This window comes from Ursus maritimus, unplaced genomic scaffold (genome assembly GCF_017311325.1).
Source record: "Ursus maritimus isolate PB19 unplaced genomic scaffold, ASM1731132v1 scaffold_20, whole genome shotgun sequence".
NCBI classification, from domain to species: domain Eukaryota; kingdom Metazoa; phylum Chordata; class Mammalia; order Carnivora; family Ursidae; genus Ursus; species Ursus maritimus.
The window spans coordinates 15,022,516-15,039,736 of record NW_024424453.1 but is presented as its reverse complement, the minus strand read 5'-3'; the positions used below and the strand labels follow the sequence as shown (position 1 = coordinate 15,039,736).

The following is a 17,221-nucleotide window of genomic DNA, read 5'->3' as shown; positions in this document are numbered from 1 at the left end:
GATCAAGCGTTGCATGCTATACCAACTGAGCCAAACAGGCACCTCTATTTTGTGCACTTTTATTTTTTTTATTTTTTTAAAGATTTTTTATTTATTCAACAGAGATAGAGACAGCCAGTGAGAGAGGGAACACAAGCAGGCAGAGTGGGAGAGGAAGAAGCAGGCTCATAGCAGAGGAGCCTGATGTGGGGCTCGATCCCACAACGGCCGGGATCATGCCCTGAGCCGAAGGCAGACGCCCAACTGCTGTGCCACCCAGGCGCCCCTATTTTGTGCACTTTTAAACAGTATTCTTCCAAGGAGTCCGTAGTCTTCATCAGACTGTCAGAGAGAGACAGAGACACGACAAAGATTCGAACCCTTTGGTCGAGAGGCCACTGCAGGGCACCTTGCACACAGGAGGAGCTCTGCTGTCCACCAGCCCAAGAAGTTTCTTTCTTAATGTGCCGATTGCCTAGGCCAATAAACACCAAAAGTAGAACGCTTCTGAAGACAATTAAAAAGAGCCTCAAAAGAGCCTAATTTTGTACAATAGATAAAAAATGTCAAGGAGAAAATGTCTGTGACTCTCTGCAGGAGCCTGACGCCCAGAGAATCCAGTAGAAAGAAAAATTACCTAAGAGGTATAATGACCCCGACCCCAACCCCAACGGATGGCAGAGGAACAGCAATGCGTGGAGAGCAGAGAAAGGTAGGAGAGGAGGGCGAGGATGAGGCAGAGAAGGTGCGATAAAAAACTCAGAATTTCCCAATTCTACAGCCCCTACAGGCTTGGGGGTGGGGGTGGAGGAAATAGGGAGAAAAAAGGAGGAACTTGAAATAAAGGACAACGAAATTAAACAAGACAAAACATGGTAGTGGATACTTTATTTTGTTGGATTTCCACCATCGAGTTTTGGGGTTATTTCCTCGTGGTCCTCCTGCCCTTCCTCTCCCTCCCCCATTTTCCCATGATGTTGATAAACTGCTTTATTCCGTCTCCCATCTTTTTCTGGTCCAAGCAGCCAGGCCTTTGCTTTTTAAAGGTCCTTAGTGCTTGTCTTTGAAAGACAAGAAGTTGTCCGCGTGTTAGAGAAAGCTAGGATCCGGCAGGACCTGCGGCGTTGTTCATGTTGACTCCTCCCTTGAGCTCGGGGCACCCTCAGCTAGCCCTCTTGCTCTGGGCAAGTGTCTCTCGCAAAACTCAGACCAGTTCATAAAGGCCTCTTGTCAGAGATTTGCAGGCATATGAATGGGAAACACCATATAAACAGTGAAAAAAACACATCTTTTCAAGTTGTTGGATTTTCTCCTTCATGGTCTTAAAAAAAAAAAAACTAGACATCTTGCATTTAATAAACCCATGCACATATAGTAGTAATCGGAACGTGATGCTTATCCTTAGAACTCTTCTCAAAAACATTACTCAGGCCAGAGTCTCTCTCAGCTACGCTGAGGACCGACCGTCATTCAGTTGATAAATTCCCTCTTTTATTTTCTCAGTCCTAAAAAAAAGTTTGCTTGCTACGCTCAAACACTGACGTCACATGAAGATGCCAGTCTTTATACACATTTATAAAAGTAGAATATGTGAAATATGATACAGTGGTACAAAGTTTTACAAATTAATACAAGTCAAATATATAAATTACAGTGAAATCGAGGGAGGTCGTGGTTCTGTCTTGGGACGGTTCTTTTAGCAGTCATATCGCTGCAAAGAAAACGAGATCGGCATTAGGTCACAATCAGGCTAAACAAAGAATGATGATGCTATTTGTGTCCAAAAAATTCCTGTTTGAAGCAGACATCAAGCAGGCTGATGTCAACTTCAGCTGAGAGCTTCGACAATGCTCACGGAATGTTTCCTAAACAAACAACCGACTCATTGTCCTCTTGGAGGAAAAGCTGCAGGAAAGGGCCATGAAAACGCAGCTTGCTGGTGTTGGGTTGGCTCTGAATGTGTTTGGGGTAGATTTTTAATCCTAGGGATTTTAGAGATAATGCCATGGGAGTTTCACCCGGGGGTGGACTCGATGTGGGTAACTTTCCCAATTCAATGCTACCAAGTTACAGACTTGACTCATCTACACTAAAAAACCTTGCCCTTTGAAAGTGTCTTTTGTCTGAGAAATAAAGGTAGCAGATCTGCATGGGCGTGTCTGGGACGAAGCCACCCCTACTGTGACTCAGATGGGAAACCCTGTGGGACTATTTGCCCCCTGCCCCCCAACCCCCACTCAGGGAGGAGGGTCACTCCGCCAAACTACAGCAATGCGGCCATTGACATATTATGCCTCGTTTCAAAACGCACAAGTGCTGATGGCCAGCGGGGCCTCCCTCACCTAATTTAAACTCTGCCTTGCATGAAATTCAAGGCTAGAGATAGGTTACATGAGAGTAACTCTGAGAGGATTCTTCTCTGCCTCTCCCCGGACCGTATTGCCTGGAAACAACTCCACATTGAAAGTTTCCCACTGTGTTGTTTTCTTGGAAATTTGGCAGGCTCCCAAAGGAAATTATTAATCTTGCTGTACTCGCCTGATAAGGAAAACTAGATTTTTATTTTAACTTCCCCTCAAAAATTTTAGAAAGTTTCCATTTATTTACAGCAAGGTTTTTCATGGTAGCAGTGGGCTTTCAGTTCTCATTAGGTTTTTGTCTTACTTTAAAAGAAAGAGACCTTGAACCAAACGAACCAATGATTAGGAAAATAGAAACTAAGTTTCTGTTTACCTAATCCTGTTTTACAGAATAATGCATAAAACAAACCCTCCAAAATTGGGCCAAAGCTGGACTTCCATCAATTCATTAATACATGGGGTTTTTTTAAGGAGGATATAGAAATAAGAACTTTCCCTGCTACTAACAAATGCATACTTCTTTCTGAAATCATATCCCCAGGAAACAAGTCCTTCCTGGTTTTCTTTCACTGTGAAAGGCTTTTCACGAACTGCTATTCAAAGGTTACTAGTGATTCTCTATGCTTAGCTGTGGGGACAGTTTTGCGACTCCTTATTAGGAAGGAATTGTAAAAAAAATGCAAAACAACAGCAAGTATTGCATACAGGTTGAGAGCAGGAGCCGTGGCTTAAGATGAGCCAGGGTTTGAAGCCTGCTAGTTCCTGACTAGGTGATGGTAGACATACTGCTTAACCCGACTCATAGTCTCATCTGAAATGTGAGTGCAGCTCAGTGCCTCATGCAATGAACGTTGACAACTATTTGTGTATGCTAGTCGGGAATATGAGAGCAAGCAAAGTTGTGTCTTTTTGGCTAGAGCAGGGCCAGCGGAAGGGGCAGCGAGTTTGCTCTTGAAGGGACACTCTGTCTACGGACAGCATTTTCCTTATATACACAGAGCCAACTACAAAAAACCAAGATAACCCAGGGACTATGATTCTCAAGGAAGCTTATTACCAAGAGCAAAAGCGAATGCTGTAAATGCTTTGCCACAAAGATGGTATAGGAACAAATGCTGGTAGATTGAGCACTGTTTTCTTTTGCCTTTTCTTCTCTATGATGAAAACAGCGGTGTATTATAGTCATTGACTACGCCAAGGTCAGGCTGTGCCATTTTCACACAGGTTCTTACCTGTTGGCGGAAGCAGCAATAACCACATATTCCTCCCATCACTCCATTTATTACTTGAACGAGACACAAGATGAATTCAATTCCACCGAGGGCCAAGAGGATAGAAAACAGAGAGACATTCCATTCTACAACGTGCTTGGGTTCAGTGCACTGGGACCATGTGGAAGTATCCAGAAGGTACCTGTGGATAAAAAAAAGAAACTTCTGACACATGACCACACCTAATGGGATGTCTCATAAGCTGCTTTGTGTGTGGTGCTTTTCTGTTCAGAAAAAAGAAATGAATTAATTCATTGACCTGTATGAAATTTTTCTAGTCCAAGTCATTTCGCAAAGTGAGGAATTTAGCCCAGGTCGTGTTGCAATGACAAACATAAAATTCAGCAAAGATTATTGGGCGCTCACTGTGAGTTAGACATCACGCCAGGGCTGGGGATATAATGGTGAACATGGCATGGGGTTTGTCTTGGAAGAGCAGAGCTTCTAAGGGAGGAGACAAGATGCAATCATGACGCAACAAGTATACTGATCAGGTAAACCAAGGGTGAGAAAGGGCACTAACCTAGGCCGGGAGAATACCTGCTGATGTACCTATTCCAAGTCTGCGCTCCATGAAGCTAGGAACCAGACCTCTCACCATTGTATATGTAACCCCTAGACCAGTATCTGGCACATAGTAGGTACTCAACACTTGTAAGTCATTGAATGATAAATAATCTGAAGCCACTTTGTGAAATGTTAGCAAACCATGCTGAAGTCACATATGACTACACACACACGTACACGCACACATACACACACACACAAAGTCATTATACATATATATGCGACTTAGGAGATTTTCTAAATCCTTGAATATTCTTACAGTCTGAAAAATTTCTATCTCTGATTACTCTCTTAGAATCTCAGCCTTTGCTACATTATAAAGCATTTGGATCCTTAATGAAATAGGATTCAATCGTGTGGGAAAATCTACAATTGACTTAATTCCACAAAGAGGTCTGGTATAACTCTTTTCTTATCAGTTTTTCCTAAAACAGCAGAACAAAGGGGCTTGGAATTAGAGACCTAACTTTGAATGGTTCATTGAGCCAATCAGAAATTCAATTTGTTGATTAAAAAAAAAAGAAGTCTGTCCTTATGACCCTGTCTTTCTGCCTAACGGTGGGGAAAAGAACTTGTAATTTTAGGACACAATGTAAAAAGATTCTTTGGCCCCACTTGCATATTGAGCAATTAATCACTGGCTTGTGACCATTAGTTATTTCCCATACTGAAATCCTTGGACAGGTTGAAGTGAGGAATGATCTAGAAGCAGAAAGTTTCTTACAGAAGCTGGGGTGGGTCAGGGGAGGGGCATACACTCAAACAGCTATAAAACTGTTTAGTGATACTCGCCCTTCTCCTTGCATTCCAGTTGCATTCATCACGACCTTTTTTAGAGGTGGGTTTGTGCAGCTGTGTGTATGTCTGTGCATACATGAAAAACCATTTTCTACCAGTACATTCAGTATGTTCTGAACAAAGCTGAATCATGATCAATAACCATTTTGACCATCGAAATTTCAAACCCCTCTAAGTGCTGATTTTCCTGCAGAGGCTACTTTGGCCGTATTCACTGTAAGTTAGGAGAGAGTAGTAACAGCTAACAGAGGCCATGCTCAGAGCGTGTCAGCTTCCATGACAAATTCTTCACGTTTATCATCTCATTAATCCTCCTGACAACTGCCCCTGGTTTCGTTTTACAGATGAAGTAACTGGGAAGCATAGAGCTCAGTCCGCTTTTTCCTGGTTGCTGAGGGAGAAATGCAGAGCTGGGATGGAATCCAGTTCCACGTAATTCCATGTTCATGATTTATGAGCTCACTATATGTACTACACAACCCATAAGGGATAAGCAGTCTTGATGACGTAAAGACAATTGAAATTCATTATTCATATTATTTGCATTCATGAATCTCATAACTAAGCTTTTCAAAATTCAAAGACGGATGTCATTCATTTGTCGTGTACAACAGTTTCTACCAGCTATTTCTGATCTTTTCTCAATAATGGAGAAGAAGTAAGCATCAACATAAAATAAAAGTCCTTAAATTATCCTGATGCTAAAGTCAAGTGTCAGACCTGTCTTATAGCCTGATCACTTTAAATAAAGGGTTTGTTGTATGTAGTTATCATGTTATATGTGAATGTGTGTATGGGAGTAGTATGATTTACCCTGGGCTTTGATTAAATTCATATGCTTTCCATCCATATTATGTAAGGGGTCCACAATATTTTCTTATAAAATAGTAAAATCAGCTAATCGTTCTGGTATGGTGGACACACTGTACCAGCACAAACTCTACAGCCAGGCTGTCTGGGTTCAAATCCTGACCGCTCATGTCCTTCCTAGCAATGTGCCTTTGAATAAGTTACTTCAACTCTCTGTGCCTCCTTTTCTTCACCTGTACTATGGGAGCAATAGTGGAAGTCAACTCACAGAGTATCATGACGGCTGAATTAGGGAATCCATTAAAAAGCACCGAGAGCTTCTCCAGGTCAGGGACCCACGCTCTGACACCACCGCCTGGTGCCTGAGTCAGTGTGGAGACACCTGGCTGAGCGGAGGGCGGCACGGATCACTGCTGCCGTTCTAACCTGGTGGGTTTGCCTCTATACCACGCGGTGGATGAGAACGTGTGGCCCGACAGGGAACAATTACTCACTGTCCATCGGTGTTGGCAAAGGTGTAGTTCCAGTGGCCAGAAGAATCGAGACATTGTGGTCCTTCCGCCAAGCCCAGGGCTGCCACGATGACGCAGTAGCCAGAGCCTGCGATTCCGATCAGAGCAGCCAGTACAGAAGAAAACATCTGGCGAGAGGAGAAAGAGCGGACGTGAGCCCGCGTGGCCCTGGCCGCCTCCCAGGGACCGTTTCCACCCCCGGAGCAGAAGGACCTACCGCGCATCTCTTGCCGCAGTTTTCGTGGCCACAGCAGCCGCAGCAGTCGTCCTCTTCAAGCCCGATGAACACAAATGCCGGCAGGAACATCTGGTTCGAAAACAGGCAAACTAAAGTCACTGCCTCTCCCCCGAATCAAAGTCTGTGGTAAGGGTCAGGCTAAGCATCTTTGGGTAGGATATATTTCTTTCTGACAGTGGTGGATGGCTTTGGGTTCGCTTGCCCAAGTACCTCAAAGAATGTGCCCCTATGAGGAGAAGGAAACCCCTCTAAAGCGGAGTGCCTGCTTGTTTGCGTGTAGTTGTCAAGCACTCTTTGGGGCCAGCGTGCAGGGTGGGAGGGCTCAAAGAGTAACCTATAAAAGTGTTTCTTCCACAAGAGTTCCCAGCACTGTCCCAGAGGGAGCTCTGCTTTGAAACCCTTAAACTCCGTCTTTAAATCTGATTTTTTTCCCTTGTAAAACATAGACGATACTAACAGTCTTTCATAGAATAACTGAAACTTTTTCGTAAATAGGAGAGATGAAGACTCCGCATAATAAATATGAACTGCTTCTTTGATGATACGATTGTATGGTTGTTGCTTCACAATAAAGCTCTTTAAATAAAGTAAGTATGAAATACTCTGAGTTTGAGATCAAAAGGAGCCTAAACAGGTGCTATGTTATATGAAGGACAAATGATTACGTGAACATGATCACAATGCTTCGTAATAATGGATTAAATGTCAATGTTGTAGTGTCTTTTCTTGACTAAGAAAAATATTCTGTGTAGTACTAGCAATTCCCTAAAAATGTCTTTTTAGAATTCTCAATCCCAGCATTTAAAGTGGCAAACTCGAGTTCATCCACATTCTTTCCATGCTGTGGTTGAAGCTAATACTTTCAGCTCCCAGGTTGGCAGGCAAATTCCTCTCACTTCAATTAAAAACAAACCTTGGAAAAAACAACACATTCCACTGTTAGCTGCAGACCCTGATCTGGGGCTAACTGTAGGATTTTTCCTAGACGCCACACCCAGGGTTACATAAAGGAGAAAATTTATAGTTCTTTCTAAATAGCAATACACTCATAATTCATGGGGTTTTTTCCTGTCACAGATGCCTGAGAATAACCTGTGGAGAATTTGGACCCCAAACTCTGTTGACTTAGACAGAGGACCAGCGGCGTCCTCCCAGATCCCCAGAGCAAATGTTAAATGCCAACCCCCTTCAGTACTAGAAACTCTATAGTCTCTCAGATCTGATGTAAAAGCTAATACCTGTTTTCTACCAGTAAAGTAAGAGAGCATAGCGAAAAGGTCGTTCACTGTTAGTTGAAAGAGGATTTTGTAAAACGTCTAACAAAATTAATACACCAGACCTATCTCAACCTTTGTGTGCTCTGCTTACCAAAGAAGAACGAACAAAAATCACTGGATTTGCAAGTAGGCATTGTAGAAACCTTTTCATGAAAACACCGCATTAACAGAAGAGAATTTTTTAAGCTGAGAATAATCCTGAACAACTTACCAGCAAGCCCCCTCCTACGATGCCAGAAAAGAACCACACGAAGCGACTGAGATGGTTTTCAGAGGCGTATTTTGTTTCCCCATTGGGAAAGTAAAGCAAAATATTAGCCACAATGCAGAGGATGGCCAGCCACACCAGGGAATGTCCGATGCATCGTGCACATTTGCCGTAACACATGGTGGCAGAGAGCCTGGGAGGTTTTCCCTCTTTGCTCTGCAACTCAGTGATGGCCCGAGTCAGAGGCGAGCGTGCCCGTCTGTGAAGAAAGCAAAAGCAGTTCTCAGCCCATTCCCGGGCCTCTTAAATACTCTAGGTTCTTAGTCAGCGGGTGGCTGAGGTACTTTGCTTTCATTGGTCCTGACTGCAGGCTCCCGTCCGGGTGGGGGGAGTGGGGGGAGTGGGGGGAAGGTCCCGCCCTTCAGCTGCAATCCTGGAGACAAGCGAAACCAGGGTAGGACGTGGGAAACAGCCTCAGTCATAGGCAAGGAAGAGCATGATTAATCTTCACCAAGACATTCATCGTGAGGCTCCTTCCCAGGACAGAGAACTGACAGGAGCAGCTAACACAACTTTCCAGTAACCGTCGAGTGTCCGCAGCAGGCCGGGCCGGGGGAGGCTTTGCGAGGCAGCGCGCTGCGGTCCTGCTCCACGCAGCTGTCTGGACGGCTTCCAGCCTCACGCTCCGTGCTCACTTCCACCCCTGCCGGGACTCAGTTCCAGACCTGGGGCCAGTCTCCTGAGCCCTGAGCTGGTCTCCCCGTCTGTGGGAGGCAAGGGGTCCGAAAGCCATGCCCTACAGGCTTGAGGAGGCTCTTGGGAACACTCCCTCTGCCTAACGCATGCTCTGCAGGACTGCTCCGACTGTCCAGCTTTCCCGGAGAGTGCCTCCAAAACAAACCTGGCACCAAAACAAAGCTGGCGTTAGTCAACACAAAGGGCTCGGGCACCTTTTTATTCCTGAGTATTGCTCACAGGCAAAGTGATGCTGGGAAGGGCCAAGGGAGGCCTAAAGCATTGGGGAGGGATAAAAAGAAAAAGACATTTGGAAAAAGAAAAAAGAAAAAGGAAAAAGAAAGGAACAGAAGAGAAAGGGACTTGGCAAGCAGAGCGGGGAAAGGACTGAGATAACCTGGAATGAGTGGGGAGGCACGGCTGTTGATAGGGCTCAGGGTCTTCCCGTGGTCTACCAGCCAGCCCCTGAGCCAGCTGTCACAGGCTCGCAGATGCAGGCAGAGGAAGGGGCTCACGCTGACTTTCTTCTGTGGCTGCCTTGCAGAAGGAGGGGTTGGACTCCGAAGAAGTTCAGCCCTTGAATAGCAGGCTGTGCAGGCCAGGTGGACTGGGGGAAGCCGGGGTGACCAGGTGGGGCCAGGACTGGAGGCGCCTTGTCCCGGGACAGAATAGGGAGTGAAGAGGCAAAACGCTAAGATATTAGTTCAGAAGAGGAAGGTGAGCAAGGCTGGCAAATCTGGGAGCTCAGGCTGCGGCCAGAGTCTGAAGGATTTGGGCCAAAACTGGAGAGCAGGACACACACCAAACTTGAGGAGGCTAGCTGGGGTTAGTCACATAGAATCCGGACTGGGAGGAACATACTAACAAAGGTGGGGCCGTGATCCAGACTGGCCTGAGGAAAGAGGTGGAGAGAACTGAGCGCAGGCAGGGGAGGCTGGAACCGCCGGCCTGTTCAGGTGTGGGAAGGCAGATTTTCACGAGAACGTCACTCCGTTACCACCATGCATCCAACAACCTGGCCCATGCACCCTCTGTCCTGGCTTTAGGTCCTAATAGAGAGAAGGTTCCACAAGTATCAGGGCTTGGGGTGGTGTCCAGATGCCTGGGCCCTTTGTGGAGGCATCATCATTGCAAGCCTCCACGCTGCTGATCTATCCCACCTGGGGCCAATATGGGGCAAGCAATCCTGTGATGACTTTGCTCCTGAGTGCTTAGTCCCCTTCCCCCTCACCCCTACAGTCAGCAGCATCTGAAGAAGAGAGTGAGGGGCACACGAAAAGTCGGGAGTGACTTTTCACTTCACTCTTTTCCAGTCTTGTGGATCAGGCAAGTCATCACATCCGCGGAACTCTGTTTTCTACTCTATAAGACATGGGGCAGGACAAGATCCGTTGTTCTTGAGTTTTTGAGACTCTTGTGATGATATAGCCCCTCCCTTCTCCACCCCCCCAAAAATGTACAGGTATGCAAGCACACATGTTTCATTCAATTTCAGGGGTTTCTTGGATTCCCTGAAGCCCATTAGTGGATTCTCCTGCACAGTTCTCCAGGTGGGCCCTGTCTGGAGACCATTTGCCTCGCAGATGCCGAGACTTGGTCCACTCTCCACATATTAAATAGGAATTATGGGGGATGAGGCCCAGTCATCTGAATTTTTTATGAACACTCCGAATGAGTCTTACGTTTCGCTCAGCATCACTGGCCTGGTCCACGGGCCAGGTAAATATCATCTGTATTAGATGTTCCCTGAGGCCACTCCCACCTCCAGTGGCTCCTCAGCTCGAGGCAGACATACAGAGTGTGCATGAATTGTGGGGGACGCCTTGCCGTTCCGTGTAAGGCACTTATAGGGTTGAGCTGACCGAATTCACTTGTAATATGGAGTCTGTCCACCTTGCCCACACTCCTGTCATTCTGTATAGTGCCTTCTGCTTCTGACCCTCAGCTGGTAACCTAAATCAGGGTCCTTTCTGGTTTAGGTTCCTGGTTTAAGACCAGATATGCTTTTCTGGACAATTGTTTAACCACTTGGCTCTGGTCCTAGCCAGACTTTGCCCTACAGGCCTTTCTCCTGGCTGTGAGCTCTCGGCCTGCTGTGCAGAGCTAAAATCTCCATGGACACGTTCTGGGTTCCCTCCCGCTCTCCAAGACCCACCCCTGCCCCTCCCCCAACTTCTGCTTCCCCCACCCCCATCATCTTTGTTGTAAGCATTATCTTCTCCCAGAGCTTCCTGCGGCCAGATCCCCTCAAGGAGGCCCTCTCCAAAGACCCCATTTAATGGTGGGATGCACTGTCCCTCAGCTACTCTTCATCACATCACCCTGTTCTATTATCATCTCAAACTTTATCATCCCTGAGATTTTTCTGTGTATTCACTTGTTTCCTTTTCTATTGTCTGTCTCCCCTCCTCTGAGTGGGGAACCCGTTTGGCCTTGTCCACCATTGCTTCCCAGGGCCCGGAACAATGCCTGGGACATGGTAGGTAGTCAGTAAATATTTGCTGAAAAGCTAACTGAATAAATAAGGGAATCGATGAATTTTTAAGCCTGTTCTTACCAGGCTGATGTTCCAGTCCCTCCACCTTCGATTCTGTTATATCTCCTTGTGAGCCATGGCCTCCCTAGAAACCCCCTTAGCTAGTTTACACCATTGCTCCCAGGTCCTGCCACTGCCGGACTGGTTCAAGCAAGTTATTAGCCATTCCATACCTCAGTTTCTGTCATTATTTGCTCACCAATATTTATGGAGCTCCTACTATGCTTTCTAAGTTCTGGGTATGTATATATAGCAGTCAACAGAACAAACAGAAAGTCCCTGCCCTTAAAGAGAGTCCATTCTATCAGAAAGCGAGAAACAAATACAAAATAATATTAAATAAATAAAATACCTTGTGCATTAGTGATAAGTGCAGGAGTGGGGAATAGGAGAGGGAGGGAGACAGCCTCGTGAAACAGGATCATAGAAACTACCTCACAGGGTGCAATGTGCAAAGTGAGTCAATGTGTGCAAAGCACGAAGCACCCGGTATTTAGCAATCACTCAATAAATGCTACTTATTATTACTTACTCTTTTCGTCAGCCCACTGTCCCAGGGAAGATGTCTCTACTCCCTTCGTGATATACTTACTTCTCTGGGATCCCACCACTCCACTATGTATTGGATCCTTTTATTATCTTTTGTGACTGGTGTTTAGATACAGGCGTTCTCACAGTGACATTAAAAGTTCATTTTTACCTCCCTGGTTCCCTTTGGAATCAGCCTCAATGCACAAATACCTTTGGAAAGAGTGGTCTTTACTTCGCTACAGGACTTCAGGTCTCTGAGCACTGGACACTGGTTCTCAAACCCATGTTTTGGGTACACTGTCCCACTACCAGAAAGACCGTGTTCTTCCTTCACACCGTGGTCCACCCCACCCGGCTTTGTTCCCTTGGCCGAATGCATCACTTTTTCCATGACCCCTTCGGTCACACCCTACCTGCCTCCTTCTTAGACCTGCTCATCCCTCCCACGTTGTCCTTGAACACACCCCCCCATCCAGCATCAATCAGACCACAATACACTGATGTGTATCCTCATCGCCTCTCAGTAGCAAGTGCTAAATTTTGTTCCAATAAACAGGGGAGTGGAATATGCTCAGTTCTGAAGTTATTTGCTTTTAAGCAAAGCCAGAATGTCTTATGGAAAGTTAGGCAAAATTGGCATTTGTTACATTAAAAAAAATGTTTGAGATTTTATTTATTTATTTGAGAGAGAGAGATCACGAGCAGGGAGGAGGGGAGAGGTGGAAGCAGACTCCCTGCTGATCAGGGAGCCCGATGTGGGACCCAATCCCAGGACCCGGCAACCATGGCCCGGGCTAAAGGCAGACAGACGCCCAACCAACTGACCAACCAGGCACCCGGTACATTTAAATTTTGAAGTGTTCGGTTTTACCTGTCATTCACACGGGCAGCTGGTATGACTTCTTAGGGTGAGCTCTCCTGACCATTTGATGTGTAGAATGTGGCTTCCAAGGGAAACTCCTTTAGATAATATCAAGTACCATAGACACAGAGGTTTTAATGTTGGAAGAAACCTCAAGAGAGTGAATGGTTCAGCTCCCTCGCCTTCACAGAATCTTTATGGCCATTTTATAGTTAAATCCACAAGGGTTAAAAGCTCTTCCAGTATTATCTAGCTATGACATTAGGCAGTGAAATGAGTTACCTTTAAGACCTAATGTCAATAGTCCATGATTATATGTCGTTGTGGGATTCTAAGAGGAAGATTTAAGCCCAGACCTCTTGCTGCTGGTTGCTTTCTTCCACGTGAGTTTTGCCTTCTTCATTGGAAAAGCACTAGTCTCTCACTGGTTTGTACACGAAAAATATAGTGATAAATACATGGTAGCCATACTCGTTAGAGCTTTTTTGATTACAGTTGACAACACGGGGGTTGGGGTACGGACTCCCCTCACAATACAATTGAAAATTCACATATTGCTTTTGATTCCCCAAAATACTAGTAGCCTACTGTTGAGTAATAGCTTACTGATAACATAAACAGTCCACTATACATATTTTGGGTGTTATATGTATTCTATACTGTATTCTTATAATAAAGTAAACTAGAGAAAAGAAAATGTTATTAAGAGAATCATAAGGAAGAGAAAATACATTTACAGTGCTGTACTGTATTTGTCCAAACAATCTGAGTTAAGTGGATCTATGCAGTTCAAACCCATGGTGTTCAAGGGCCAACTGTGTAAGCAGCAGAAGCCAGTTCCAGCTACCTTAACCAAAGGGGCATTAATTATAAACTAAAAGGTAGGGATGCAGATGGGGTATTAGGACACATGGACAGGGGAACTGAACTCCATAGGAAATCCAGAATGTCCTAAGTCTCCATCTTGTCTCTTTTTGACTCTTCTATCCATAAACACGTTCTTCCTAATGCAGATTCATTTCTCTCTTTCATGGTCCACACAAAAGAATATGGCTACTGACAGTTCCCAAGTTTACATTTTAATCTGTTCAAAGACCCATCAGCCTCAGATTCTGAACTACGCAAGTTACACTGGACAAGGCTGGGGCATGCCCACATGTGTGGGGACTGAATAAACATGGCAGCTGGGAGCCACCTGTGATCCATGCAGATGGAGGAGCAGGCATCATCAAGGAAAGGTGAGCATAGGCCCAGGCAGAGACGCTGGGAGGGATCCTTTATTTGAAACTATGATTAGGGTGGACAACTGCAGCAACAGAAAGGCAAAGAGAAGGAGCAGTGTTAAGCCATCATAGCTACAATCTCCTGGCTTTCTCCTCACCTTAGATTGTAGCTCAATTTATTCTTGGGTTAAAAATAAGCTTCTTGACCCAAGATTAAACCAGAGTTCACTTTCACCCTCATCAACCTTTCTCCTCGATGCCCCCATCCCCGTCTGGTAGTTGTAGTTCAAAATTTCACAGCGGTCCTGTTGCCCCCTCATCAAGCCAGGGAATCTCCCAGGTCTCATTGCCATGTGCAGACAAGGCAGCTCCTGGGATGCCAGCCCCATGGTCTGAAGCTCAAAATGTGGGTCTGGCAGCACAGAAGGGCCGGCCTGCTCCCTGGAGGGATAGGTGAGCTGAGGGCATCCAGAACATGCTTGTGACAACCAACATACAAATACTTGTTTTCTAGTTTGAATATCTTTTCCTTGGGTTTTGTAATAAAACTGGGCGTAGGAGATGGTGGAGGGCCTCAAAATCATCTGAGTCTCAATGGAGCATGGCCTGTGGGTTTCTAAAACCACACACTGATTCAGCCCTAGGGAAACAGGGAATCTCTGAGGGTGGGGACAGGAATCTGCATTCTAAGAAAGCTCTCTAAGTGATTCTATTGCTTAGCCAGAGTTCAAACCTCCTGAGGTAGGTGGTCCGACTTCCTCATTTTCTAAGGGAGGCCACTGAGATCTAGAGGGATTCACTTCAGTTCAGAAGGAGAGCCACAGATTAAATGAAAACAAAGACAAAAAACAAATGAAAAATTAAAACTAATTCATCTGCTTGTGTATTTTGAGCCTGGTCAACCAGCTGGTTCTCTTTGTGATTCTCTTGCTTCCCCGGATCCCAGATGCCTTTAGGGAGAATGACAAAACTGCTATCCAGTTTCTGTACATTTAGGGGAAGGAGGGAAGGACAATTATATAGTGTGCAGAATAGACACGTGTCAGTCCTTCCCACGTCATAATTGAACTTTACGGCTCTGCTGTGTGGAGCTGTCTCCAGGTGAGGAAACAGAGACTCGGATGGGTCACATATGCAGGCTAAAGTCACAAGGCGAGTGAGTGACACGCTCTGGATTCCTACTCAAGTCTTTCTGACTCAGACACTCATGTTCTTCCTTCACACATTTGGCTTACTTATATGACTTCACCACACCCTCACCAACGAAAAACAACGAAATTAAAGGAGCTCTTTTTTTTTTTTTTTTTTTTAGATTTACTTATTTATTTGAGAGAGAAGGAGAGAGAGCAGGGGAAGGGGCAGAGGGAGAGGGAGAGAGAATCTCAAGCAGACACAGTGCTGTTTTCGGAACCTGACTCAGCTCTCGATCTCAAGACCCTAAGATCGTGGCCTGAGTGGAAATCAAGAGTCAGACACTTAACTACCTGAGCCACCCAGGTGCCCCTAAAGGACTTTTTATCTGACATTTCCAAATAACAAAATTCCAAGACATTAATCATTGGGTTTTACTTTAATTAGATAAATGATTTTAAAATTAACCAGGTGTTTTTCAAATGAGAAGATGTTACACTAATGTGAGTTAAATTGTCAGAACCTGGGTGGACAGCACAGTATGAAGGTTATGGCAGTAGTCACTAAACTGAGCTTAACTGTAGCAAAATGGAGCTGTCAACAATCAAGGTATGAGCACAATTAGAAGGAAAAAATAGTAATTAATTTTTTCCTACATTTAGTATAGGAAAGAAATACTAAAGCTTATTTTCATTTCCTTTACTCCAGTCTAATGTGTAAAAGGATTTTGTCACCTGACCTTGGACCTTATATAAAAAACATGCCTGTCTTTTTCCAGAAAGGTTGTGGTAAAATTCTCTCCCTCCTGCTCTCATGCCAATTGAATTTCAACTCCGTGGGGCTTCTATCAGTTGGGAGTTGAAGATCACACAAAAATGAGAAGCGAAGGCAGTTGACTCGGAGCAGAATTTTAGGTTTCACTTTCCAGGGATCCCTGGTGACAGAGGAGCTTTTATGTGTGTATGTGTGGTTGAGTTCTGAATAAAAAAATCTTCCCGTGTTTAGCCGTTTCTATGACTTCAACACTCTTAGAGACGCAGTCTGAAGCATAAGAGGCGGCGTGAGCGTTCTGCAAGTAACCGTTCCAAGTTGGTGAGTTAATACTCCACCTAGAACTCGTGGCCTTGCCACTCTCAGTCAAACTGGTTTTTGTGGCTGTCAGTCAAAGTCCAATATGGCACCTTTCCCACTGATACTGAATGAGCTGAAAACTTGGGTAACTGTTGATTTTGCCCTAGGGAATTTTACTGAGAAGGGCATTATAGCAGTGGAGCAACTAAGACCCTGTGTATGTGTGTGAGCATGTGTGTGTGTGTGTGTGTGTGTGTGATAGAGACAGACAGACAGACAGCAAGGAAACATGATAGATTCGAGTTGGCTACGAGGTTTGCTTCTGGCCAAGGTGCCTGGTTGACCTTCCTTCTACTTCCCTGCTCATAGTCTCTGCCGAGCATCGATGGAGGAGAACTGAAGCATTACTGTCCTGTAAGCATTACCCTCACATCTCATATAAATGCCACGCCTCAAATTTCCTCCCCAGAAAGGGAGTTGAGATTCTAACCAGCTGAATCATCTAGTGACAACGCCCTTCATTGTGTTAGGTCACAAAAACACAGTAGTAGCCTACTCTGGGAACCCTGATGGGAAATCCATTCCATTTTCATGTTAAACCATTAGTCTGGCCTGTTGCAAACGACTGAAAGATTCTACAGAGTCATGAGTTTTCAATGAAGTGATTTGGAAATTACTTTTTTCAGACTTAGAAGAGGAAAAAACCTTGAGCAAGAATTGCAAAAGGACTGAAATACCAATTGGAAGCATAAAAATGATCTAGCATATTGCTGATGCATTTATTCCTGCCCAGTAGGAACCAAATAAGCTTCTCTGGTGAGAGCCTTTAGACTAGCTGTCCCCGTGAGTCATTAAATCAGGAATTTGGGATAGAAATGGGAGTTGCAAGTTGTCAGGAGAATGTTATTAAAAGCAAACCGGGGATGTGGAGGCCCTGCTTGGCCTTGCAGCTCCTTTTGCAGACGCAGGTTTCGGCAGCTCTCACTCCCCCTCAAGAGAACACCAGGGAGAATTGACTGCAGGGCCTTGTCCCTCCAGACCGCCCTCCTCTTCCACTTGCCTCACTGCCTATCCAGTGCTCCTCGTGTCTTCTATGATGACTTGATGCTTGT

General features: G+C 45.2%; 1 protein-coding gene across 1 annotated transcript; it reads right to left on the bottom strand.

Annotated features, from left to right (window-relative positions):
• Positions 1 to 850: 850 nt before the first annotated feature.
• Positions 851 to 8,294, bottom strand: TM4SF1 (transmembrane 4 L six family member 1). Its single transcript, XM_008707304.1, has 5 exons — positions 8,024 to 8,294; positions 6,515 to 6,604; positions 6,280 to 6,425; positions 3,572 to 3,752; positions 851 to 1,690 (listed from the first exon to the last, which is right to left on the bottom strand). Exons 1-5 carry the CDS (start codon positions 8,198 to 8,200, stop codon positions 1,676 to 1,678), a joined length of 609 nt encoding a protein of 202 aa, XP_008705526.1. The 5' UTR covers positions 8,201 to 8,294; the 3' UTR covers positions 851 to 1,675.
• Positions 8,295 to 17,221: the final 8,927 nt, after the last annotated feature.

Coding starts and splice junctions, on each gene's coding strand:
- TM4SF1 (XM_008707304.1), bottom strand. CDS start 8,200: ATGTGTTACGGCAAATGTGCACGATGCATCGGACATTCCCTGGTGTGG. Junction 6,426..6,514: donor ACTGCGGCAAGAGATGCGCG/GTAGGTCCTTCT, acceptor TCCTCTCGCCAG/ATGTTTTCTTCTGTACTGGC. Junction 3,753..6,279: donor TTTGCCAACACCGATGGACA/GTGAGTAATTGT, acceptor TTTTATCCACAG/GTACCTTCTGGATACTTCCA.